The sequence below is a fragment of the Solanum lycopersicum genome, chromosome 2, assembly GCF_036512215.1.
Source record: "Solanum lycopersicum chromosome 2, SLM_r2.1".
Classification (NCBI taxonomy): domain Eukaryota; kingdom Viridiplantae; phylum Streptophyta; class Magnoliopsida; order Solanales; family Solanaceae; genus Solanum; species Solanum lycopersicum.
Window position 1 is genome coordinate 64,883,018 of NC_090801.1, and position 27,255 is coordinate 64,910,272.

Here is a 27,255-nt window from a genome sequence, read left to right on the forward strand (position 1 = left end):
AACTTAAATTATGAATGAGAAAAAGTTATACTATCAAGACACATAATTACGTTTTTACCTTTTTTTCTAAAAAAATAATTTTTATAATGTTAAATGCTAAAAAATTTAGCCAGAACATTAAAAAGTCTATTAATTTTTTTATATATTTTAAAATAAACTTATTTTTTTTCATTTTTTAATTAAAAAATATTAAAGCTAAAACGTAAAAATATTTTAAAAATAAAATAACATAATTTAAAATATATATTTATTTTATTATTTTGATCAAATTCTATAGTAAAGCGATTTTTCTCATTCTTTTATGACAACAAGGACAAGTGAAACAACTTTGTAAAATGGGTGTTGATGCATCCTCAATGTCCAAAAAAATGAACAAACTTTGTAGTTTGTATCCAAGAATATGGTCCCACTCGCACTGATTTCATCTCATATTATTTTTCGAGACAAACTAAAAATGAAATAGGAACATTCTTTTTTAAATAAAGGGTGTATTATATTATAATTTAAAAATTTTTTAAATACAAAAATTAATTTATAAATTTATATTTTGTAAAAAATAATTATATCTACTAGCCATTAATTTATTTCATATATAAATAAAGTAAATTATATCAACATTTTTTAAACCATTCTCATGTACCAATTATTCTCATCAATATAAAGTTTATTATTACTTCAAATCATTTCATATTTTACCATCTATAATCACCAAATTCATTTTTTTATTCAATTTATTTACCCAATTAAATTTATTACTACTTCATTCAAAAAAATAAAATAAAAAAAATAAATAAAAAAAATGTATAGTAAAAAAATATATTTTTTTATCATTATATTGAGTGAACAAGACTAACTATTGTGGTAAGATTATATCGAATCAATAAAAAAAGAAATTTCAAATTTATTTTTTGTATTGAACTAAGATTTGAGCGATAAATCTTGTATTTTTTAAGAATAACTTTGCGATAGTGTGTTATGTGATTTTTATAAACTTATGCTTATTTGATAGAATTGTATAAATATTAAGATAATTTTAATAATTTTACAACTAATTATAAAAATTTCATATTTATAAAAAATACACAATATAAAAATTCTAAATTATAATTATAAATAAAACTTTAATTTTATTTTATAATTTCATATCACATGATTAAATGGGAATATATTTTGAGTGATAACTACCCTTTAATGCAGTAAGAATGACATGAGAAGTGGACGAAAAAACTTCATGCTCTGTACTCAACTAAGCATCTTTTGATGTTTTAAGTTTAGTACTCCATGTTATATCATAATTACTAGTTAGATTCTAATTTTCTTTGGATATAGTAATTTTTATTCTAAGTTTTTATCATGTTTAACTTATTAAAGTTTGAATTTGTAGCATTTGATATTACTTATAAGAATTATTTATTATAGATATTTTTGAAATTCTATTTGACGTTAAAAATCTTGAAGATAATACAAATAAAAAAATAAAATATCAAGTCAAGATAAAGTGAAGATCATGATTTTCTTTCATCATCATATCCATAAAGGTGGATATTTAACAACAAAAGATTTGTTTAAATTATAAATTAATTTTAAAGAATTTATATGATCACTTAAACTTACAGTATTTTTGTGTTTAGATATTTGATATCACCTAAATTGTGGATGAAAATTTCTCCTAAATCAAAAGTCTTCAATCAATTTTTTTTTTAAGACATAACTTATATTATCTTAAAAAGAAAATAAATATATAATTTTTTTAGTAATAGGCTTACATCTATACAGGAAAAAAAAGCTAACCAAATAAAATTAGAGCAAAGGAGAAAAAAGAAAATTAAACAAAAACTGAATCCATTTATAGCATCGAAAACAAAAAGAGATAAAACCAAAAAAAAAAAAAAGACAAAAAAGCAAACAAAAAATAATAATAAAAAAAGAAATTACAATATCCATATTGGCATATGGATAAATCAATTTATAAATTACCCTGTATTTTCATAAATATCTGCCTATAAATAAAACATTCTATAAATTATCATGTATTTTCAAAATATATGTATATAGATAAAACATTTTATAAATTACTATATATTTTCATAAATATTTATGTATGAATAAAATATTCTATAAATTACGCATATTTTCATAAATATTTTCATATGGACAAAGTATTTTATAAATTATCAGGCTTTTATCTCTCACTTATTCACCCCAATAAATGAGAAATATGCATTCAATCTTTTTTATATTGCTCCTACTTTACCGATAAAAAGTCATTTTCTTGTTGATCACAATCATAAAATTATATTTGATAATCACGTTCAAATTTCCATTATTGATGTACTAATTTATATGAATTATTATCTATATAGCTGAAATTTCTCCAAAATTGTTGATATAATTTCCCAAAAATGATCTAAAAGCCATGATAGCCATGACCAAATTCTCAATATGTTATGACCTCTTAGACATTACCCTTAGGGCATCCATTTGTGTTAAGCTTGTAATCAAATAATTTAGCCCGTTTCATAAGAATTGATTTTTAGAATGGGTTTAATCCTTGACAATATTTTCATGAGAAGGTTTCAATCAAAGATATTAGAAAAATCAAAATAAGTTCTTACAAGAATAAACATAAAAAATATTTGATAAACTTGATAAATATCTAATATGATAAAGAACATAAAACACTATAAATTATTGCGTATGAATAAAATAATATAAATTATAATAAATTATTGCATATGTATAAAACACCACGTATGATGATGCACTCTATAAATTACCGCATATGGATGGAGCAATACTTTATAAATTATTGCGTATGAATAAAACACTCTATAGATTACTGTGTATGCGTGAAACACTATAAATATTGTGTGTGGATAAAACGCTCTATAACTTACCACATATATATAAAGCACTCTATAAATTACAGAATAAACATTTTATAAATTATTGTGCATAGACAAAGCACTTTATAAATTACTTGAAGCACTCTATAATAAATTACTGTGTACGAATAAAACTTTACAAATTACCGAGTGTGAATGAAACATTCTATAAATTATTGCGTATGGATAAAGTACTATAAAATTAGCGCGTATGAAGTCTGAAATAAGTATCTGCATATATATAAAACACTATAAATTATCGCGTACGGGTGAATCACTAAGATCATCTTCAACCCTATTTTATTTTACTCTCCATTTTCTATCTTTCAAAAGTAACATAGAGAATGATCTCTCTAACCACTCCCTATTTTACCATTTACTCTTCAATTACTATTCATCCTCTCTATTTTACTTTAGATATTATATTATTATTTCTATTATTTTGTAATTATCATATTATCAGTCATATAAGACTATGAATTAAATCTTTAGTATTAATGATTCTTCTTATAAAATGTAATATAACATTTTGAATAATATTTTATTTTATATATACTACTTTCATCTCGAATTGATAATACTTTGATTTTTTTTAATTTTCTTCGCTTGTGATACAGTTTAACGTTAATATTAATTTTCATTACGAAAGATATATAAAACTTAAATGCTAAGATAAAAATTTTCATTAAAAAACACATAATATAATAATTTAAATACAAGATAATAATACAATACAATATATAAAATAATAATTTTAAAAATCACAACAATAATTAAGTAATGTGGTAGGTCATTTGGAGATTTAACAATATTTGAAAAAGAAATTTACATATGATTTGGAGAAGTTCTAGTTATAATTACAGTTATGCTTGTTAATTTCTTTTTTTCAATTACTCTTAGTTGTTTTTATAGAAATTTAAAATAACTTAATATTAAATTAAAAAGTTAAAAAACTTAAATTTTATATTATATGCAAATTATACAGGATGATTATTTGGAAAAAAGAAAAAAAAATTGAAATAAAAGGTAACAATGAAATCAAAATAATAATATAATAATTAATAATGAGAAATTTTTGAATAAAAAATAGAGAATGTTATATTTGGAAAGTAAAATACGTATAAATTAGCATCGAGTCGGGCCGACTGCTCTTGAAATCGTACACTACTTCCTGCGCCATAGCCTTTCCCTATCATTCTCTCTGCGACTAATTTTTCCGATTCAAATGAAGAATACTGTCTGCTTACTAAAACCCTAAACATTTGGTTACAATGGCGAAGAATTTCGTTAGAGATGACGTCCCACTATCAAGATTTGGAGTCTTGGTGGCGCAGTTGGAATCAATAGTGGCATCAGCGTCTCACAAGTCTCCTGACGCTCTCCTCTGTTTTGATCTTCTTTCGGATCTCATATCCGCCATTGCTGAAGAGTCTAAGGTCACTCTCTTTCTCACTTCGCCTCTAGATCTTGATTGACATGCAAAATTTTAACTTCTTGGAATACTCTCAGTTCTTGGAATACACTCGGACATTGTGTATTCACAGTAGAACTCACTCTTCTTTCTGTTGACCAATATGGCGGGAATGGGTTTCTTCTTGATTTTCCGCTCAAATTTAGATGTAATGAATGCATAATTTTGTCTAATTTGAACTTCATTCTTTAATTAATTTCAAAATTTATCTGAATCGTCTTTGATCCAGTTTAACATGATATAGATTTGGTTTTGTGAGATGGGGCGTGTGTGTGTGGGCTGGGGGAGTTGAATTAGTGGATACCTAAAGTTGTTAAATTTCAGGATTCTATACTGCTGTGTCAAAGGAAATGTGAGGATGCACTTTATTCTCTACTTGTGCTAGGCGCAAGGAAACCGGTGCGTCATTTGGCCTCAGAGGCAATGGCAAGGGTTATACAAAAAGGTGACAGTATTTCAATATACTCCAGGGCTAGCAGTTTGCAGGGATTTCTCTCTGATGGAAAGAAGAGCGAGCCTCAACGAATCGCGGGTACGTCGATAATCACTAAAAAATTGATTTCTGTTGTTTATGCTTTAGCTCATTAATAGTTGCACTTAGAACTTGGGATCATTTATTGCATGATAAATTTCCTTTTTAGTTTTTATCTAGTTGTTGTAGCTTCATATAATTGAATCATTTATCTAGAATTCCATATTAGTTTTGTTGTAATTAGTCACCCAAATATGCCCATGTTATCTTTTGCTGGAGAAGTTGAGCTTTATAAGTTGACAAGCCAATAACTATCTTATATGGAAGTAGGATCAATTTTTCCGTGTCTTTGTTTTCAGGTTACATCTTGTTTTCTTCGTTTTAATTGATATGTAGGATCTATGCCTTGTGATGTTATTTTGCTTGATATGCATTATGAGATATCCTTCAGTATATAAGAGTTGCTATACCGAGTCACTGTATTTTAGGTGCTGCCGAGTGCTTGGGAGAATTGTATCGCTATTTTGGGAGACGAATCACTTCAGGCTTACTTGAAACAACCACGATTGTCACAAAACTACTGAAGTTCAATGAGGTACTGAGATTTCCTTATCATTCATTACCCATCCAAAGTACGTTCATGCATGAATCTCTTTGTTTAGGAATAGAAATTGCGAGCTTATTCTGTCAATACAATCTAGTTAACTTCCTCAGATTGTGTGAGTCAGGAAGGCATTTTAGTTAATGCTGTTCTGTTGGTTGTGTAACTTGATTTGGGTCCTTTCAGAGGGATACTGGTGAAATTGGGTTCTTAAATTGCTATCCCTTTAAAGCAATTGGGTACCAAAGAAAAGATGACCACCTCCTGAAAGTTGTTTTTTGCTTTTGATAAATCCAGCCTCAACCAAATTATAACTCCCGTTGCAGATAATTGAGTAAATGAGTAGCTGAAAGTTAGTATATACTACTACTGTAATAGGACTGAGACATGAGTTGATCAGATATGATTACGCAGTAGACGAGCTTCTATGGTTTTCTGGAGTTGACATCAGTGGACATTTTGTGCATCTATGGGTATTTTATCAACAAATTGCCATTTTCTGTTATCAACATGTGTAACAAATGCACTAGATTATGAAGTCCAGTAATGTTGCAGATTCTATTTAAAGTTTTATTTTATTTGCCCCATGTGTTCTACTTTGGGCTCTTTATAAAATTTTCAAAAAAAAGAAAAAGAAAAAGAGCCTGTGGTTATGAGTACTTTGAAGCCTTACTACATCCTCAATGCTATGATCTGCATGGATCACTTAAATACACCATTTCTCCTTCTCAAGCAAAAAAGAATGTAATAGATCCTTAGGTTATGGCTATGATGCACATCAAAATGTCCAACCTAGGATTAGTTTTAGGACTGGTGACTGGTGCACTTGTGGGAGATTGAGATATGTGAGCTGTCATTATAGGCTAAGGGAGCTGAAAAGAGTTTGGTTGATTCATGGAGAACTATTGAGTATTTTGCATTGGTGCATAATAGGTCTTTGTATGTCTCTTTACTTTTTAAATCAGTTGATATTATCAATGTTTTTTGAATAACAATTGAATTGACACACTATAGAGTTTCTGGCTGGAACCTCTGAAGGTCTGTCCATATGTTGCACAAAATCTTCTATTCTTTTTTAAGCTCATGTTAGCTTTTTCAAATGTTTATTTGACTTAGAAAAAAAAAGAACTTATGAAAAGAAAGCGGTTTAGCTTTTCAAACTTGGTATTATATTATATTACAACTTGCTCATTCAGGACTTTGTTAGAGAAGAAGCTTTACAGATGCTTCAAAATGCTTTAGAAGGCTCTGGTGGAGGTGCTGCTGCCTCAGCATATACTGATGCATTTCGTATCATTATGCGAACTGGGGTCGTGGACAAATCATCTATTGTTAGAGTAGCTGCAGCTAGATGTCTAAAAGCATTGGCGAGCATCGGAGGGCCAGGATTAGGGGTTGGAGAACTTGATAATGCTTGTTCTTCTTGCGTCAAGGTTGGTGAATTTCTCTTCTCCTTTGAATTTTCCATTTTAATTGGGATGCTTCTTCTCACCCTATTGGAAGTAAAAACTGAATCTCTAACTCTGTATTTTGCAGGCCCTTGAAGATCCTATATCGTCCATAAGGGATGCATTCGCCGAAGCTTTGGGAGCATTGCTTGGTCTTGGGCTGAATCCTGATGCACAGGTTGTTAGTGCTTTTGATAAAATAACATGATCTCATTAAAAGAAGTAAAATGATGTAATAGATAGAGAAATGTACCAAGACAAGGGAACCTAGAAAAAGAAAGGAAACAAAATCTGGGCAAAAAATGGAGAAGGAGATAAATATAGCGTAAGTGTTTTTAAAAGATCTATATTGCTTGTTCTCACTTTGCTTATGCTCATTAGGTACAACCAAGGGGAAAAAGTCACTTTACTCCCAAGAAACTTGATGGGGGTTTAGAGAGACACTTAACTTTTCCATTTGTAAAAGGTACATATAACATCATCCCCTTATCTTTTTCAGTTAAGCTGTAATATATATATTTCAATTGTCCGAAAAGTCATTGCAGTGAACTTAGGTCTTAAACGCATCAATCATTGGGATCAGAATGTGGAAAGGTGGCATGTGCTCCTGATTTAGAGCATTAGTCGCAATATATACTGGTGTCTCATTTTCCGATGCATCTTTCCCTGAGGGAATTCATTGTCTTATAGGAACACAACTAGTTTTAGTCATGTTTTAGTAAAAAAGTCTACTAGTATCCAATTTCAAACAAGAAATAGAGAGCTTCTTTCTCGTTGCAGTTCTCAGTTTGCTCATCTGTCATAAATAATAATAATTGAGCAATGGCAAAGTTGATTGTCCTGCTCCTCCATTGTAATGATGAGGGGATCTGTCTAGGTCAAACAACAGTATCCTTATTAGATACAAATCCACAACCAAAGGAGATCCCTTCTTGGACCAATCCATTGTTTTTGAAACATCTTTTTTAGCTTTCTTTGAAACATCTTTTTTAACTGTCTGATAAATAAAGTAATTTTCATTGAAAAGTCAGATTTAAAATATTCCATGATTGATATCTTTCTTGGTCTTATGTTTGCAAACTGTAACTTGACATGTGTTTGTCCTTCTCCTTCCCACACAATTATCATGCTTCATGATTCTTTGTTTCAGTGCTTGTATTCCTTTTGCATGAAAATCTTGGGTAGATTTTTCAGTGATATCTCAGTCTCTGTAAGTTGATAAATTGCAGCTAGTGGGCCTCGGGCGAAAGTTCTGCGAGTTGGCCTAACCTTGTCGTGGGTTTCTTTTCTCCAGGTACAATGAATCAATAAATCCTCTATTATATTGAACTTTCTTTCCCTTGCCTCCCCCCTGGGATAGTGGATAAACAATTTATACTGTTTTGGAATATCAAATTAACATATGCACGTGGATGTCTGTGCATGTTTTTTTATGTGCATATTTTTGTAGTCATCAAGGAAGTCATTGTCCTCTTTTGATATAAAAAGGGTTTAATGTCCCACCTCCTCGATAACTGGAGCTGGGAAAAGGAGGACAAATTTGTCTTATGAAAGTTTTGTGCATATATAATATATTGACATTGTATTTTATCAAATATAGAGACTGTCTTTGGATCTTTTGTCTAGAAAAACAAAAGTTGTCTGTTGATGTGCTTATTTTTCTTTTAATATCTCAGCTCCTTGGTGCAATCTATATGATAGAATCTTTTATTACAGCCCCTTTCCGTCCAAACCAAAAACAAGAAGAATTTAATGCAAAATATGTAAGCAGAACATACCATTGATAAGTTCCTCTTTTCAGGCAATCCGCCTGAAGTATCTTCACCCTGATACTGAGCTTGAAAAGTACATCTTTCTAGTAATGGACATGCTTCGTGCTGATAGTTCGTTTGATGCTCAAGCATTGGTATGTAGTGCATTCTTACTCCACAATTTTCATTCAATTTCGGCATATTTATTTAACTAGTTGGTCAACTTGTCTCCTTGCTATATTTTCCTTTTAACTGCTGCTGAAGTGAAGGAGATTGTTCGTTCCACTCCAGGAAGCAAATGATGAAGCGTTCAATTTCTAATTGCTAATGTACAACTAATCTTGGTTATAGCCCTCCCCTCAGGCCCTCACCCGTTTTTATTTATTTGCACTAGATTACTATTCCATAAAACGCGTTTGTGCTGTTTCTGAATGAGAGAATTCTCATCATTACGTCAAATGAGCTAAGAATGCTTAAGATCAACAATTTCTTCGTAGCTTCTGAAAATGTCTTATGGATGTCAGTATATAAAATAAAATTTACATCTGTAAGATACTTGACTGAAGCCTAGATTTCAGTTGATAATTCTGGAAATCTGATCATTTTGCATGCTATTTGTGGAACTTGAATTTGATGGATATAAACATCAATCAAAATGCTTATGATTTCCATGGACATTCTAATTTGATTTGTAAACAGAATAAAAAATCTATGCTATGTTACTACATATTATCTCTTAAAAATCATGTTTTTATGTACAAAGTTGCTCATACCAACTTTGCTCTAGTGTGGACTCACCAACTCCCAATAGCTAATGAACTTTGAAGCATGATGTCTTGTTTGTTAAAAAAAGCTGAAGGGAAGTGTGGTACGACCACCAAAAGGTAAGTTCCTAAATTCTCATCTCAAAATGCCAAAATCTGAGATTGGTGTCTATTCAACTCGTATCCACTTGGTCTTTACATTAAATATTATTGCAGTGTTTTGTCATCTTCATTGCTTTGTAATATATGTTTTTCGATTTCAAGATTTTGACTCAATGTCCTCACCAATTTAATTGATTAACTGAAGGCCTGCATTTTATACATCCTTCGAGTGGGCATAACTGATCAAATGAGCGAACCTACTCAGAGAGGCCTGTTGGTTATTTTGGGCAAACAGGTTGTCCCTTGTGAATTGTTTTCTGAATTTTTTTTGTTGAAGTTCTTGGTGGTAATTTAGATGGATCTTCTGCAGTGTGTTGTCACCTGATATACTCTGACAGTTGCTTTCTGCAGCTTCAATCTCCTGATGCTACTCCTTCCATGCGAGTTGCTGCTTTGCGGACCATGTCATATGCTTTGAAAACTCTAGGGGAGGTGAAGGACAGTTTTCTCTGCTTTGCATATGTTCATCTGTTATTTGCCACTTTATTAACACATGGACTATTTGCTTGGTCTACTTACTATCTCTGGTTGGGGATTCTATGCAGCCTGATTTTGATTGGTTTATTCAAGACTGGAAACTTGTACCACCTATGGCCTTTTGACATTTTTGCACTCATGGGATCATTTCTTACTGATAAGTAATGAAACCTTTTTTTGCCAGAAAATGAGAAATCATGTTTACAAGTTGTACACTAGTTTTACTGAGAGAAGATTGTTTTTACGCGCTTCACAATCATCTACAAGTGAGTGTCATGTGTAGTCTACGTGAAAACCTCCAAAGTCATTTGCAATTGCATACTTTTGATCCCTCTTCTCCTTCAAGAACTATTGGATCTCGTTGGCATCGTGTTGTATTATCTGACAGCACAAGGTAGGGAATGCCCTTCATGTATAAATCAATATTCCTGGGAGCATTCATCAATGCTGTTTCTTATTTCTAGTGCATCTATTTACACATGTTTCTTTTTACCAATAACATGTACTGTACATCAATACTTTAGCCAATCTTTCACTTCACCAAAAAAAAACTTTAGCCAATCTTTCATATCAGGAACCTTTAATCCTTCATCTCAAGTCTCAACTGTACTTAATTGAACACAACTAGATTCCTGAGTTCACCACAATATGCTGTTTGTGGAATATATCTCGCTGTGGTCAATATTATATGGGTCAGTAAGCTCACAGCGAGGTTGGGATTGATGACGATATCCAAGAATTAAACTGAGGAAATTGTGGACAGAGTTGCTTTTCTTGCATCTGTTTATACGCACAATCAGAGTGGATGAACTTTTTATATGTATTAGTAGCTTTTCTCGTTCAAGATGTTAATGTCCATTTCAACAGCTGTGCTCAATCCAAATGAATAGAGGTGCATGGCAGCTTATGTACAAATGTTAACATTAATTTACTGAATTAAAAAATTAATGAGACATCAAGTTAATCTCTGTATACTTTTCAATACAAGTCTGAATACATAGACTAACCTGTGAACTTGTCCGGATTTTCATCTAGAAACCTATGACCTATTGTACACCTGATTTATGCTCAAAGTGTGCCTGTTATGTTTTATCACTTTATGAATTATTTGATACTCGATAGATTTTTACCAGATTGTTGCTTTAACAAATACTGCTAGAGTCCAGGGAAACGTAAACAGTTTTCACAAAAAACTGCTGGAGGGTCTCATGGAAATTAAGAAAATGAATTTGAAGGGTAATGTATTTTACGTTCCACATTAGCTATTCCATGAGGTTTATCAGATAGTTAATTAAGTTCTTTAGCATTGGGAGGTTTGATTTTTCTATGTGAGAGTGGGAATTTCATCTTAACCTACCCATGCTTGAAAACTATAATATGTTGAGCAAGAATCTGCCTGCTGATGTTATTACTCATCTTTGCTTGGCTGATATTCACCTATATACTTCTTCAACAGGGTTGAAGCAGGGAGGTGTTAGGTCTTTGAGTTATCTGCTTCTAGGATGAATTGATTTGAGCTTATTGCTTCACTTAGCGAAATTCATATTTGCCTCTGCATACGTTTTTTCCCTGAAGAAGCTTTTGGTCTATGATTAGTCTGTTTAGATTGCTTTGTAGAAATAGTTATTGGTTAGTAAATGGTATGCTCGTTATGCAGGTTCCTGCTGAATTTAAGGATGTTCTTGATAACACAGTTGTTTCTGCAGTTTCCCATCATGCACCATTGGTAAGCTTCTACTAGGTTGAGGTTTCCTTGATATGGGAATAAATACTAGCATGTTTCAGGACTTGAGTTTTCAAGGACAAATACATAAAGAAAATGTATAAATCAGGTGCCATAAGCCAGTTGTGTCTAACAAAGTATGCAATTTATTTTTACTTTGCAGAAATGACTTTTATTTCTATTTTGGTGCTAAATAGGTGTAACTTATGATGACAAATAAACAAAAATGTTATTGCTTGAGAAAACCAGCACTAAGATAGCACACACATGGTACTAGGTTAGATCCGGGTATGTACGAGGCACACATATGCAATCGAAGGCGTATATTTGTGTATTTTTTTCTTAAAAAAAAAGAGGTGTCTATTTGGTCACTTGGTAAACTAAGATCTCTTTCTTGTAGTTGGTGGCAATGTTAGGGGGGCTATCTAGGTATTTCACCTATTTACAATATTCTTGACACGGACTAGCTCTGAGGTTGAGTTAGTCCATAAGTGAAGGATGTAAGGGATCCTGTTTATGTCTTTGGACTTGTAATATTTGCTTATATACTTCCAAGTTGGAACACCCAAGGTCTTTTATTGAATCCGTCATTTACTTAGTTCATAGGTGGTCTAGCTGCCTAATCATCTTCTGACCCCTTGATTATTGCTTTATTAGGTGCGTGTTGAGGCTGCTTTGACCTTGCGTGCATTAACTGAGGTTGATCCTACATGTATTGGTGGTTTGATTTCTTATGCAATAACAATGCTTGGAGCAGTTAGAGATAATATTTCATTTGAAAAGGTAAAGCCAAAATAAATACATGGTGCACAATTCTTTAGTTTGTCCTGTCTCTATCAGTTGTGTTTAATTTTGCATTTCTCAGTTTTTTTTGGTTGTCACGATGTTTGTATCTGTTAAACATTTTTAACCAATCACTCCAAACTGCATGCCTTGGTGGAAATAGGTAATGCATGTCTTGCAAACTGTGATTATAGACCATACACTAGGCCAGCCAACCACATCGCTAATTGCTAAATGTAAAGATGTTAGTCTCGAATTCTCTGGAATGGAACTTAGGTTGGTTTGCCTCCTTGTCTTAGTACTGAAGTCTTGGTTCACCTATTAATTATTGTGATTCTGCGTATACTTCCCTTGCTTCATTTCTTATGACATTGTTTTTATTTTGAGATGTTCTTACATTTATCAGTAATATTAGTTTATGCTACTTTTAGAATTCAGATTTATCTAATTATTTGAATTATAAACTTTCACGGTCATATTTTCTCAATCTAACTTTTTAATCTTTACTTTAGTGTGTATACCTCTCTCTCTCTCTCTCTCTATATATATATATATATATATATATTCTTGAGAAAAATTACTTTAATATTTTCTTCCATTCTTCTAATGGAATATGCAAGCCAATTTAACATTTTGAACTCTATTTCCATTCAAATATCTTTGAATGAAAATGAAAATAGTGGCAACGTTTATTAGAAGTGTTACTAAGCCTATATGGGTTTCAGTTCTCTGTATTACTCTATTTTTACATATTCAAGATCCTATGCAGAAACTGCATCGTGGTGCCTTCACACTTAATTATAAACAAAAACATACCCAATGTAATTATAAAGACCAGGTTATAGTTCTCTGTCTGGATGGTTGGTTTGAGGAATAAGAAGGAAACAAGAAAAATAATAAGAAGGTTAATACATCTCTCAGTCTGATTATGAAATTCTGGCTTATTGTTTTCCATTCACTTCCTTCTCTTACCATCATAAGCATGGACCCTTAAGATTCCACCCCAACATGGTCGTCATTATTGTTTTATTCTAGGTAGTAACACCATAGATATAAACTTACATGTATTTGGGATTGAATGAACCTTTCAGCATATAATTCAACCACTTGCTGTCTGGAATTAAAACATAAGCATAACGGGAATATATGGTGTCAACCTTACGAGTCCGAAGTACTGTTCAGAAGAAAAAACATTTGAACTCAGGAATCTATTTGGGCAGTTATTAATAATTGCCACTTTTGTACTTTTTTTTTTGTGATTTTAGTTGTATTAAAGAGGTAAATTTTTTGGGTCAGCTCCTTGTTTTTTTTTTTTTGAGAAGTCTAGTAAGATTTAGCTGCTCTTTTTTTTGGATGTCTTACTGTCTTTGGTTGTATTCTCTATGTTTTGCTTAAAGGATCTCTCCCTGCTCAAGGATAAGCGGGCTGAAGTGTGTCGTGATATTAGGGAGCAAACTTTTTGTTTGATTATGTCGCTGAGGAGTCTGTATTTCTTATATTACATTCTTCTCCATCTTGAATTAGGGTTTTCCCTATAACTCAGTGAATCTAATGGAATTCTTTACTTAGTTTAGCTAAACTAAAAGATTCCACTGCTCAGAGTCTAGATAAATTCTCCAATTAAAACGAAATACCAGAACGGGTTTTTTTTCCTTCTATTTTGTAAGAGTGGTAGAAGATTTGTTTGTGCTAGTGATTCGTTTATCATCATCATCATCTCTCCTTTGTTGTTACTCTTTTTGTGGTGAAACTATACAAAGAGTGGAGGACCTAGTAGGAAAATATGGTTATGCAAATGATCTCCCATCATCTGCACTAAGAATCTCGTAGGTGCATAAAAGTTGGCCAAAAACCAAAACAAAACCTCAGTTGCAGTAATTCATTTCCGCTCCTTCAAAAGCTCGCCTATTCCTTTCTCTCAAAGGAGCTAAGCCCCATGCCTGACATTTTCTCTCCTCCTGAAGCCCAGTTGTGCATTGCGTTCTATGCAGGGACTAATCGGTTTAATGGACTATTTTTCTGTGTGATTTACAGGGAGCTAATCTAAAGTATGAGCTGGAGTGTCTAGATGGTCAGGCTGCAGTTTTGGCAGCTTTGGTGTCTATTTCTCCAAGCTTGCCTCTTGGTTATCCATCTCGGTAATGACTTCCTTTTTTTATTTCTAAGCTTTATCTCTCCCTCCCTCAACTCCCCCCCCTCCCCCCTCCCCCTCCCCCCCCACCAAACACACACACACACAAAAAAAAAAAAGAAAAAAGAAAATAAGATCATAACCTTTTACAGTTCCCATGCGAGTTATGACCATTGATTAGTTTTAGTTATGTATATTTCTTCAGTTTGTAAAATCTCTGAAAGTTTTGCCTTTGTTTCCTTACTTATTAGCATATCTACCTTAGTCTCGTCTTTATAATACGAGAGCTTCCCATTTATAATTCCTGGGAAATTTTGTTTAGTCCCAACTCCTAGAATGCTCCAATGCACTTAACTGAGAGAAGTTTTAAACATTTCTCATCTGCTGAGCTGATTCTTTTGTGTGGACAGTTTTTCTTATTAAAGCGTCGGCTTCATATTTTCCTCCGTATCTCTTTGAATTGCTATTTGGTTTTATGTCATCCAAGAATGAACAACTAGTCTGGCCTTATATGAGAACTTTGGAGTTCACGATCTTTATTAATTAGTGGAATATTTTGAGATAGTATTACAACACTTCAGAAGATGTTATTGCAAACATAATGCTATATATTGGACTATGTCATTTCAAACCTGAACTTTTGTTTAAGGCCGATAATAGCTTTGTATGGCATAAGTGAGAAGATTTATTTGACAGAAAACAGTATTTAGCACCTATTAGAGAGCATACTTTTTAAATCTTTGTATTGCTGGAAATTTTTATTTGACAGGAAACAACATTTAGCCCCTATTGGAGAGCATACTTTAAATCTTTGTATTGCTGGAAATTTTACTGAAAACAATATTTAGCAGGGCTTTTGCGGTGGTAGAGTCTAAGGTTTGTTCCATTGTGGAGGAGCCTCTGGTCCTTTATTATCTTATGGTTCACCCATAGAGTTGTATAGAAGATCAGGTGGAGTTTATAGGCAATCATTTCTTTTTCTAGATTCTTGATCTTTTGGTATATCCCTTGTATACAACCAGATTTTTAGCTATGTTTACGAATGAAAATGCGTTTAATTGATTAAAAAACAATATTTAGCAGATTGGCTTTTTTTTTTCTTTTTAAAACAATATGTAACAATATGTTAAGCATACATTTTGGCTGTAGATTAACTTATTCCTCAGTGAGGTCTCCTTTTCAATTTGTATCTGTATCTAGCTGTTATTGAAATTTGAGATACATAGATTTACTTTGTTGAGGCATGCTATTGATCTGAAGAGCAATAGATAACAGTTGTATCATTGTCTTGGTTGTCCTACTTGTACAATGTTACTCAGCTGTTTATTTCCTGAACCTCTCTCTGCTGTATTTTTATTCCCAAAATCCATTTCTCTATGAGTAACCTGTTTCTTTCATTCTGGTATTGTGCACCAGAAGCAACACTACTGGTAAATAGTATCTGAAAACGGATTTGACAGGATGATAGATTTTTCCCTTCATTTATCATCATATCTGTTGCTAGGTCTATTTTCTCAGCTTCCTTATCTTTCCCGTTAAATGCATTTTCTATAGTTGGTAGAAGTATCATCTATTCATGTCCTTTCATACTTTTTTCCAAAAGATCTATATCCTGTTTTTTTCTTTGGGACTCTTGTGCAGGTTGCCCAGATCAGTACTTGAACTGTCTAAGAAAATGATAATGGAATCAAGTCGGAATCCTATGGCAGCAGCTGTTGAAAAGGAGGCTGGCTGGATGCTGTTGTCCTCATTGCTTGCGTGCATGCCAAAAGAGGTACAGTAATTGGTTTGTTGGTAGAATACAATTTCTCCTCTTTTGTTTCTCATGGTGCTTATTTCATTCGATGCAGGAACTTGAGGATCAAGTTTTTGATATTCTTTCTTTATGGGCTTCTGCATTCCAAGGAAGTCCAGAACGCCATATCAGTGAAACAAAAGATCTTCAATCTAACATAAGGTTAGATATGTAAAACTTATCGAAAATGATTTATTACCATTTTAAAAGAGCGTATACATGGCATGTTAGGCATGTCCAATTATATTAATTTTACATACCTAATCTGCCATGTGTAAATAACATATCTAACCTCTCAAAAAAAAAAACAGGAAAGATGTGTTAAGCTTTACAGAAATATTTCCTAATATTTTGGTAGGAATTTAGGAAAAATGACGTCTGAGTAATGGAACGGTGACCTTGTGTGCATCTACTGTTCAATATCATTTTAGTCAGCGTAGGTCCTACATTTTGCATGAGCAAGTTTCACAACTCTAACCCACATTAGGCGGATGGATACGATAACTATGAGTGATTTATAGTGCTCTTTTGAGACACGTTAACATCTATAAGTGCTGCATATATCTTCCAGGCCTTTTGCTGTCAAGCATGCCACTAGCCAGAAAATAATGATAAACAAATGAACTTCAAGATTGAAGAATTCATATTTGTTTTGTAGGAGATACCATACAGTGAATCTTCCTTGTAAGAGTGAATGAGTCTGTCACTGGTCCTTGAGATTTTTCCGTTTTCAAAAAGGATTTTTTAGTTACTTGGAATTCATGCAAACTTAGCAAATCGAAGAACACTATGTAATCTAATTACCCGTAGAGCTGATATCGACTAGCTTCTTAGGTTTGGATGTTATTGACACACTAGCATTATTCATGAGTCTTCAATTTTGGCTGGAGATGGTATTGCATTGTAGGAATAGGTGTGGAATTCAAAGAATCCTACTTTGAGAGAATCTCCAATCTGTTCCTAAAGGCAATTGAGTAGTGACCTAAATGCTATGAAATGGATGTTGATGGTTCATATATCTTGCCCACCTTATTTTGTGTTGAGGTGTAGTTGCATTTCTATTGTTGAAATCTGATTGTTAGTAAAACAGATAATATATGACACTCTACTGGGTATGCATTAATATAATTTCTATACTTAAGTCTCGTTTTGTTCTTCATTGCAGCATTGTGTACTTCATAAAAATATGTCCAAGCAAATATCACTTGTGGTGCTGTGAAATTTAATTAAAAAAACCTTCATGTAGTTTTGTTAAGTCAGACTGTTTTATGACTCTGTGAAGATCATTTTTTTTGGTAGTGTATGGTCTGCTGCAGTGGATGCATTGACAGCATTCATAAAGAGTTTTGTCTCTGCTGGTGCTGTGAACAAGGGGATCTTACTTGAACCAGTTTTGCTATACCTTAGTAGGTAATGATACATGTGAAAGAAGCATCTTCTTATATATGCTTTCTGCATGATAAGCTGCAACTTATGTTTGTGGAATTTGCTAACACAGGGCTTTATCATATATATTGCTGTTGGCAGCCAAAGACCAAATGACTGTCAAACAGGCATCAGACATATTTATCATCAAGACACTAATAGCCTATCAGTCAATTTCAGATCCAACCATATATCGAAGAGACCATGCCCGTCTTATTCAGATATGTGGAACTCCTTATAGGTGAATGTTTGATTCAGCTCATCAGCTGTGACACAGCTATGTACTTCCTTGGTGGGGTCATTCCATTTCTTTTCTACAAGGGCATGTATGTTCCCCTTTTCTTTTATTTCTTCTGAAGAGCTACTTCATTATTTTTTTCTTTTTGGGACAGGGAAGCTTCCAAATGTGAGGAAAGTTCATGCTTGAGGATGCTGTTAGACAAAAGAGATGCTTGGCTGGGTCCTTGGAACCCTGGCAGGTACTTAGACTAAAATCACTTGTTCCTTTCTTTCTATCGATCATTTATTATTTCTGGGGGATTAACTTTATTTTCGCAATCATGATATGGTTAATGATGTGCACATCATACCAAATGTTGTCTCCTTCTGACTTGGAAGTTATAGGTCAGTGTACAAATTAGTCATTCATCTTGTTGATTGTTCAACTAGGGATTTGTTTGAGGATGAACTTCGCTCATTTCAAGGTGGAAAAGATGGTCTGGTACCATGTGTATGGGCTAACGAGCTTCCGAGCTTTCCTAAGGTAAAGAACTTTCATGAATTGGTTGACTTTTTAGGAAAAATATGATTTGCCGTACAACTTCACAAGCCATGAAGAGGTTCCAATCCCTCCCCCCCTGTTTGATATCCATTACTAATACATGTTACTGATCATGAAGCCGGAGACTATAAGCAAAATGTTAGTAAATCAGAAGCTCCTCTGTTTTGGCAACATATTTGCTTCTGAGGTAAGTGAATATGCTTGATATGTTAGGCAAGTAGATATGGAGGCATTGATAGTTTGCAACTTAGTATGTCATTGTTCCACTCAGGATGTCGGGGGAATGCTCTCACTTCTAGAAATGGTTGAGCAGTGTCTGAGAGCTGGAAAGAAACAAGCTTGGCATGGTACCAGTGTTACAAACATATGTGTGGGCCTGCTATCTGGCCTGAAGGTGATCTAAATATTTAGATTTCTTCTGGCTTATCTGGAGATTCGTTCCTTACATCTGCGTCTCTTGTGCTTGCCTTCCTCACAGGCCTTGCTTGCTTTACGTCCTGAACCCTTACCACTGGAAGTACTTGGGTTGGCACAGTCTATCTTTCAGGTTCTTCACCATATTTAATGTTATTATGGTGCTATTGATATCCTTACATTTTTCAGTGTTTCTTAGCTTTAGATATTTATCTTGACAGAACATTCTGGCTGAGGGTGACATCTGTGCTTCACAACGCAGGGCATCATCTGAAGGACTTGGTCTATTAGCTCGTCTAGGAAATGATGTGTTTACTGCCAGATTGGTTGGTTCCATTTTGTATTTTTCATAACCTCCTTGTTCTAGGATAGCTTTCCGAGTTGCATCTAGTAGCGTCATGCAACAACTAGTGTTATTGAATCCCTAAGAACCTCAATTATCCATGAGTGTTCATCTTTTTTTCATCATTTTAACTGTTACATATCACTGCAGACAAGAGTTCTCCTTGCTGATATAAATTCAGCTGTAGATTCATACTATGCTGGTTCGGTTGCACTGTCACTTGGTTGCATCCATCGCAGGTAAGCTTGGGTGGTGCAACTTAGTATTTACCTTTCTTGCATGAATATAACTACTGTATACTTTCATTCTCCCCTTCCATCCAATGAACAGATCTTTTATGTTGGTAATTATGCTGAATGTTTCAACTATAAATGCACCATAATTCTGATTGTCCATGAGCAGCAAATTAAATTGATGTGCAAAGCAGTATTTAAGGTGAATAAAGGTGTAATGGCAATGGCTGATTGTCTGATGATTATAAAGCATTCTCAAAACTAAAATTATCTTCCTGCACTTATATTGTCTGAGTATGCTGTTTGAATTGTTTCTTGTTAGTTATTGAAGTCCTTATTCAATTAATCCTTCTTACAGCGCAGGGGGGATTGCATTGTCAAGCTTGGTTCCTGCTACTGTTAATTCATTTCCTTCTCTGGCTAAAAGTTCAAACACTGGCTTACAAATTTGGTCTTTGCATGGTCTACTGTTGACTGTGGAGGCGGCTGGGTTATCCTATGTTTCTCATGTTCAGGTATCCATATTCTCAGATTTACTTGGCTACCTTCAATCAATCTGCATCTATTGCCCATTCTACTATTTATTGCTATGTTATCCAGAGCATTTTGTGTCATCTTGAGATTTGTGAGTGGGTGATCATCATCCTTCCTTGTGCTCCTCCTATTGAAGTCTGATCAGGATGAATTTTGATTCAGCAATTTTCTTGAGTTCACTGTTAGGCCTTTAAAAGCTTCTCTGCTGATATGTTATAGTTTCATTTTTACTAGCTATTTCTGTTTTGATTTTTGATGTTCATATTGCAGTGAGAGGTTACCCTCTGATGTGAAAAGCAAGAAAGGCTAGATTTGTTATTTGGCACCTATAGGTTCTAAATTCTAATTCAACTTTTTGTTTAAGCCTGAAGTTACGATCTTCATTTACTTTCAGGCGACACTTAGCCTTGCCATGGATATTCTGTTGTCAAATGAGATTGGTTCGACTAACCTGCAGCAGGCAGTGGGCCGCCTTATAAATGCTATTGTTGCTGTCCTTGGTCCTGAACTTTCCCCTGGCAGCATTTTTTTCACGCGCTGTAAGGTTAGCCAATTCAATTATAAGCTTAAAACTGTATTACTGATCTATATAAAAGACGCCAGCAATACCTATAGGAAACAAAAGTGCAAGTAACTTCCTGAAACTCACTTGCATATGCTAGAAAGCTAGTTTTGTGTTAAGTGAACTTTCTGAGATCAATAAGGTTCTAGAATTAAGAAACGTATACGTCATTTCTATACTACCTTTTTATGGTCTCATATGTGCAAGTAAGTATATGTCATTGATAAATGAAAGGATCACATTGTGGTTACAATTGCATCATAAGTCTCCAGACATTCGTTAAACTCATCATGTTTCTGAAATTTCTCTATACATAGTCAAATTTAATGGAGAAAAATATCTGATTCATAATGTAGTATTTGTTATGAAATCAATATTTACAATTTCAGTAATGTTCTGGCATATTTCATTGTGTTATTGAAAATCTACTAAAAGTTGGAGTACTAGACAAAATGACCTATTATCATGCATTCTTTTAACATACAGAGCTCTTTAATTTGTTTTTTATTACAAGGTTAGGAACTGTGTTTTCATGTCGCTGATCACTATCACTATCATGATATCCATAACAATTTATCTAATAGGTATAAAATATTTTCCATGGGTAACACATGCAAGGAATGCATCTTCTACTCCTTACTGAGTTTATAGCATATACGTCTTTCAATATTTTGAAGTGGCTTTTTCACTTCAGTAGTAGCATCGCTTTTTTGTTCACTAGATCTTTTTTGTACTTGTTATGTTTACTAGATTTCTAATTTACTTTTCCAGTTTCATTCTAATCATGTGTTTTCCTTCAGTCTGTCATTGCAGAGGTCAGCTCTCGGCAAGAGACTGCAACACTTTATGAGTATGGCCATTTTTTTCCATATATTTTGTCCCCTTTTTGAATCTATAACCAAATAAAAAGAAATGGTTTTGAGGCCGGTGTGGTTTAGGTCTCAGGGTCACGTGAAAGTTCATTTGACTACACCTGCTTCATCTTGTTTTGTAATATTCATATGGATTTTCTTGAGTATTTGAATTTTATTTTATTTTACTTGTTAATTTGAAGGAATGTTCGATTCACTCAGCAGCTAGTTCTTTTTGCACCACAAGCTGTTACTGTGCATCATAATGTGCAAACACTGCTCCCAACTCTATCCTCAAGACAGGTAATGCTTTCTCTATCATGGAAAAAATGGGCGGGTGGTTCTGGGATCGACTCCTTTCTTAGATAGTCTTTTGAGTACTGAAGCATCTGAATTTCATTTTCAACAGCCAACACTGCGACGTTTAGCTCTATCCACTCTGAGACATCTCATTGAAAAGGATCCAGTAAGTACTTGTCTGTGACCTGTATGTGTCATCCTGTGCTTTAGATATTTTGATGCCTTAAGGCTAGTTTTGCAAGTTATTAGGGGTATGAACAGAACTAAAACAGTTTTTATGCTTTTAACCTCTTTGTTGTTTACTAAATAGCTTGCTTTATACTAATCAAGACAAGCTATTATTCATGAATCAAATTGATTGTGTAAAGTCTTATAACACAACTTCTCTGTGAAAATCTATGTTAAACTGAAAAATGTTGTATAAGCAATAAAATATACTTCTTTATAAATCTAAATACTTGAAGATACCTTAAGCCATATTTAAAAATATATATCCCATTTATGAAACTATAAACAGCAAGAGATTGCAAGTATTCATTGACTAAATCCAGAATAGGTGAAAGGAATGAAAACATTTGCATCTAACAAGTTTAATCATCTTCTTCAAACTTCCATCTCCTCTTTTGGAGATACCCTCTACGTTCTCCTCAGCATATGACTCTGGAAGAATGCATTGGCATTCTCTTAGCGTCCTTAAATAGTCCCCCCAAGAATCCGTCAGAATTAGGAACATTTTAATCAGAAGAAACCTTTTTCTGCTGAACTATGGTGCATGTGTGGCCGTTACTAGCACATATGCGCTGGCCTTCTATGCACCTTCTGGGTATATTCTGGTGCAGTTTCATTGTCATTCTGTAGTTTTGACGTAGCCTTAGAACTTCACACTTTTGCAGCACAGCTGCACTAACATTGGAACTTGTGTTATTTTGCTTACGCAGCTGCAGAAATCTTTCAATGCAGCTGCACTGAGCTATTTCATTCCTTCGTCTTTTTTTTTCATTCATGATCATTTCTGGAATTAAGTCAAGTGTGTTATTTTACTAGGACCTATCAAAAGCAAGTAAGACTGTGAATAAATAAATAGTTACCTCAAGACATGTAAACAATAAGAGATTTCAACTGATTAGTCTATATACAATCAACTCAATTCCAAAGAGAGAAACAGCAGAGCTTTTGAAGGAGAGTGGAGTGGAGTTTCTCCAAGTTGAGGACTGTCTTTGTTCCCTTAATTTCTTTTGGTGCGCACAGAGGGTTCCCTGTTGTATAGATGATTGGATGTTTGTAAAAAATCACATCTTTTTGTAGATGCTTTACCTTTTCGTATACCCCTTGTATACGTCTATTTTGACCAAGTTTCTACCAATATATTTACCTGATAAAAAAAAATCAACTCATCAACCTGCCCTTCTTTCTTCCTCTTCTTTCTACTAATACAACCTCCGCTACCCCCCACCCACTCACACACTTCCAAACTCATAATCTTTAAACTTTTTCCCTGCCTCGGATCTGAGGGCAGCCCCCTCCTTGCTTCTCCCTGGTCATTTCCGCATACCTATTCCTGTATCTAGAAGAGCCCATTGAAATCATCAGCCAAGTTAATATGCTTCCTACCTTTTGAATTTTTGTTGAAATCCTTCTGTGCCTGTTAGGGAGGCTTTGTTGAGTACTTCTGATGACTTCTTCATTGTTCGACATTCGAATGGCAAGAAAACACTGCTCCCATAATTCTTTCCACATGGAAAACACAACATGTGAAAATCATACTGCAAAGAATGCACTCTTCAGATGAGAAAAATAATTTGTGCTTTTGAGATCTTTATGAAGAAAACAATAAATATAGAAATTTTAGTAGATCTATTTTCAATTCAATCCTACAGTTCCTAGTTCCGATTTGTCTGCTTTGCACTATATCTTAATACAGGTGCTTGATTATATGCAGGGGTCCATTATGAATGAACATATAGAAGATACATTGTTCCATATGCTGGATGAGGAAACTGATGCTGAGTAAGTTTATTATACCTACACAAGCTGGTCCTAAACCTTATCTCCCTTTGATTGTTCTCTAATTTGGTGATTGCTTCTTCTCTCTTTGTTTGTTTGGGTTGGCTTATTACTTTTAGGTCTAGCATCTGGCATTGCTTTCTTTTTTAGGATATATGAGTTATAGATTCAGATACAAGGACAACATATCCAGCTTCCAAATTTTTTACTGGTGTAATTTTTTAGAAAATTGTAGTCAAAGAAATAATAGTTGACTCCCAAAATATTGATAGTATCATAAACTGTTATTAAGGAGTAACTATTTGAATTAGACTAGTTTTTATAACCATGCATCTTCTGTCTTTACCCCATGAAAGTGCTTTTGCTGTATTTCTCTTTTTGTTGCTAGCTTTGCCTGTCTGTGTGCTCTATACAAATCTACCTGGACAGATTTACATTTGTTTTTTTATTTGCTATACCTTTTTGCTTAATTGTCTTAACCTTTTTCCATTTACCTGTTAGTTGATGCTTTCAAATTTTTGTGTTCTAATCTTGCACTTACTTAGAATTCTTTGAACTTTTGCAGGATTGGAAGCTTAGCACGAACAACAGTTATGAGATTGCTTTATGCGTCATGTCCATCACAGCCATCACAATGGCTATCAATTTGCCGCAACATGGTAATATTTTATCTGTATCACCCTGATATTCACAATCTGGCTGGCATCTTCCAGAACTAGTTAAGCTATTCTAAAGATTAAAAGAGTGCAGTCATCAGATGAAACCATTTTACTTTTTTAAAATTAAGTTAGAGCAGTTATCATATGACTGCTTGTCTGTGTCAAGCATTTATGGTCTGTGCAATCTATACCTTGCCTGTCTAGCATTTTTGTTTTCTGTCACATCGCTTGTTAAGCTTCCCCTTTCTTGTTCTTTATCAGAATGCTTCACTTAAATTATTTGTTTGTGCGTAGATTCTTTCTTCATCCTCAAGAGTGATCAGCACAAGTGACAGTTCACAAAATGATTCTTCAAGCGGTCTGGATGGTAACACTAGATTGAATACTGGGGATGATGATGAGAACATGGTGTCGAGCTCCCAAAACCGAAACTTTCAAGGTTATGGAAACAATCACTCCATTGTCTATCCTCCTAGGGACAAGCACCTCAGATATCGAACAAGAGTTTTTGCTGCAGAGTGAGTGTTGCTTTCCTGATGTATTGTGACTGATGTTACACTTATCCCTCTCTCTGAGCAATTTTGGTTTTATGCTCCCCTCTTAGTTTTCTCGCACTGTAGCTATCCTGTATGCCATTTGTAAGCATTTTCTTCTGACATCATCTCAATCTTCCTTGTTCCCTGCAACCCACAATTCAAACTCGCATAATCAGGCAACAAAGTTGTCATGATCAAATATAAAACAATTCCAAAAGGACGATGAAATGCCAAGAACAGAGACAGTAAATCATTAATGCCAAAGAAGCAGATGAAATGAAATAAATGGAATATTGAAGGCATCTATCTTCTGCTATTGTGGTGTCCAATATTACCACTATAGGTTGCTAGTTAGATAGTATTAAAGTTCTTTACGTTCAGTGCCCACTTCAATGTATTTTTTTCAATGGAAGTTGTTGTCGCCTTGATAAGATTACACGAATTTTAATGTCATCCTGCTGTACCTTGTTATTACCTCATCCTTTGTCTTGCATGTCTGGATGGATATATGGCTATTACTTTTCTTTTGGAAAAGTAGCGCACATGATTTTTTTTTGGGTACACTTGAAAGAACTTAACTGAAATCATTCAAAAGGTACATTGCTTAAATTTGCTAGGAGCAAAAACTTCATATCCTTCAATGCATCTTCCCAAACTAGCAGCTCTTCTTCATTTTTGTGACCTTCATTCAAATTTGCACATTGGTTAGTCCCTCTCCAGATGTATATGTATTCGTCTTGGTGGTTTCTAGCAAGAATCTGCAATAATAGCCCTAGAAAGGTGATATTGTATGTCAACTTCTTTTATGAGTTTGACAATAAAAAGGCAGTCTGTTTGGACTTGTAACTCTTGATACCCCAGATTTTTATGCTGCTACCAAAATGAGGTTAAAGGCAATAGGAATAAGTGTAGTTAACTAGTTCAGTTAACCAAATAAGTGTTTCATCGAATTAGCCTTTCAGAACTGCTTCTGCTCATTTACTTAATGAGTGTATCAAGATCTTGGATTGGTGTATTGATGCAATTGCATACAATGTTCTCCTTATCCGCAAGCTTATCTGCTCTCAAAATTACAGTTAAATAGAATCCTCTCCTAGTTCCAGTTTAATATATTGCCCTAGTCCCTACTTGTTCTTCTCTTTGGCTCTCGCTTTGTTATCTCTCTTGGAGAGAATCTTTTCCTATATATTAATGCGCATTAATCTTCAAACTACTGTCTTGTTAAGAAATTTGTTTTATTTGTTATTCTCTGACATTATGTATCTTTCTGAATAATCTTCTCTGAATTTTAGGTGTTTGAGTCATCTTCCTGCAGCAGTTGGAAAGAATCCAGTGCATTTTGATATAGCATTGGCTAGACAGCAGCCTGCCAGTGGATCGAGCTCTGGAGACTGGCTGGTTCTTCAATTGCAAGAACTAGTTTCCCTTGCTTATCAGGTGCTATACTTGACGTCAACCCTTGTTGCACTTATGCTATAATAATCCGCTGTGGTGTGGGAAATAAATTGGTTCTCTCCTGTTACATCTTACAGATCAGCACAATTCAGTTTGAGAACATGCGGCCAGTTGGTGTGACTCTATTGAGTACAATTATTGACAAGGTACTCATTCAGTTATTCGGTTAGACTTTTCCCTTATGGTCATTTCAAATGATGTAGCATTATCTATTAGGTAATACTGTAAGTTTGGCGTCCAAGTTTTATCATTTGTAAGTCCATATATATGAACTACAACAATGTGATGCCTTTTTATCTCTATAGCTCAGATTTTATAGACCATTGCTAAACAAATTATAGTAATATTCAGGACAACACCTAAGTTTAAAGAAATCAGATGCCCGCTTGATTATTTCCTCAAGCATGATAGGATTTAGAGGTGTTTGTATTGACTTAAAATTTGGTCAAACATACTTTTAAGTCATGAAGTGTTTGACAAATATGAAAATAACTTAAAATAAGCTTGGGGAGTATTTGACAAAGTTAAAAATAACTGAAAATAAGTTTCAAATGTCTTGAAAAAAGTTAGCCCTCTCCCTACATTTTATTTTTTTGACTTAAAACCTACTCTCTCATTCCATTTTATGTGGCACTTTTCAGATTTCGAAATTCAAATAAGTCTATCTTTGACCATAAATTTTTCATAAATTTTTA

The 27,255-nt window shown here is 33.7% G+C and overlaps 1 protein-coding gene across 3 annotated transcripts in view; it reads left to right on the forward strand.

The window, feature by feature from the left end:
- The first annotated feature begins 4,017 nt into the window (after positions 1-4,017).
- LOC101247084 (protein SWEETIE) overlaps positions 4,018-27,255 on the forward strand; it is a 31,431-nt gene continuing 8,193 nt past the window's right edge. The window contains exons 1-34 of one of the 3 annotated variants that reach the window (XM_004232323.5): positions 4,018-4,321; positions 4,681-4,888; positions 5,317-5,423; positions 6,626-6,862; positions 6,966-7,055; positions 7,259-7,343; positions 8,107-8,171; positions 8,679-8,783; positions 9,700-9,789; positions 9,906-9,986; positions 11,689-11,757; positions 12,412-12,537; positions 14,572-14,675; positions 16,310-16,442; positions 16,519-16,625; positions 17,763-17,873; positions 17,962-18,129; positions 18,281-18,367; positions 18,558-18,651; positions 18,788-18,856; positions 18,941-19,063; positions 19,148-19,216; positions 19,305-19,409; positions 19,577-19,665; positions 20,018-20,174; positions 20,588-20,737; positions 21,556-21,605; positions 21,810-21,909; positions 22,016-22,072; positions 23,846-23,913; positions 24,476-24,569; positions 24,864-25,087; positions 26,398-26,542; positions 26,638-26,706. In XM_004232323.5, coding sequence (XP_004232371.1) covers positions 4,157-4,321; positions 4,681-4,888; positions 5,317-5,423; positions 6,626-6,862; positions 6,966-7,055; positions 7,259-7,343; positions 8,107-8,171; positions 8,679-8,783; positions 9,700-9,789; positions 9,906-9,986; positions 11,689-11,757; positions 12,412-12,537; positions 14,572-14,675; positions 16,310-16,442; positions 16,519-16,625; positions 17,763-17,873; positions 17,962-18,129; positions 18,281-18,367; positions 18,558-18,651; positions 18,788-18,856; positions 18,941-19,063; positions 19,148-19,216; positions 19,305-19,409; positions 19,577-19,665; positions 20,018-20,174; positions 20,588-20,737; positions 21,556-21,605; positions 21,810-21,909; positions 22,016-22,072; positions 23,846-23,913; positions 24,476-24,569; positions 24,864-25,087; positions 26,398-26,542; positions 26,638-26,706 — 3,801 coding nt within the window. In that variant the 5' untranslated portion in view covers positions 4,018-4,156. Of the gene's footprint in view, positions 4,322-4,680; positions 4,889-5,316; positions 5,424-6,625; positions 6,863-6,965; positions 7,056-7,258; positions 7,344-8,106; positions 8,172-8,678; positions 8,784-9,699; positions 9,790-9,892; positions 9,987-10,349; positions 10,426-11,688; positions 11,758-12,411; positions 12,538-14,571; positions 14,676-16,309; positions 16,443-16,518; positions 16,626-17,762; positions 17,874-17,961; positions 18,130-18,280; positions 18,368-18,557; positions 18,652-18,787; positions 18,857-18,940; positions 19,064-19,147; positions 19,217-19,304; positions 19,410-19,576; positions 19,666-20,017; positions 20,175-20,587; positions 20,738-21,555; positions 21,606-21,809; positions 21,910-22,015; positions 22,073-23,845; positions 23,914-24,475; positions 24,570-24,863; positions 25,088-26,397; positions 26,543-26,637; positions 26,707-27,255 lie in introns of those variants that run through there. The other 2 variants (XM_010318036.3, XM_019212411.3) reach the window with 2 other exon arrangements.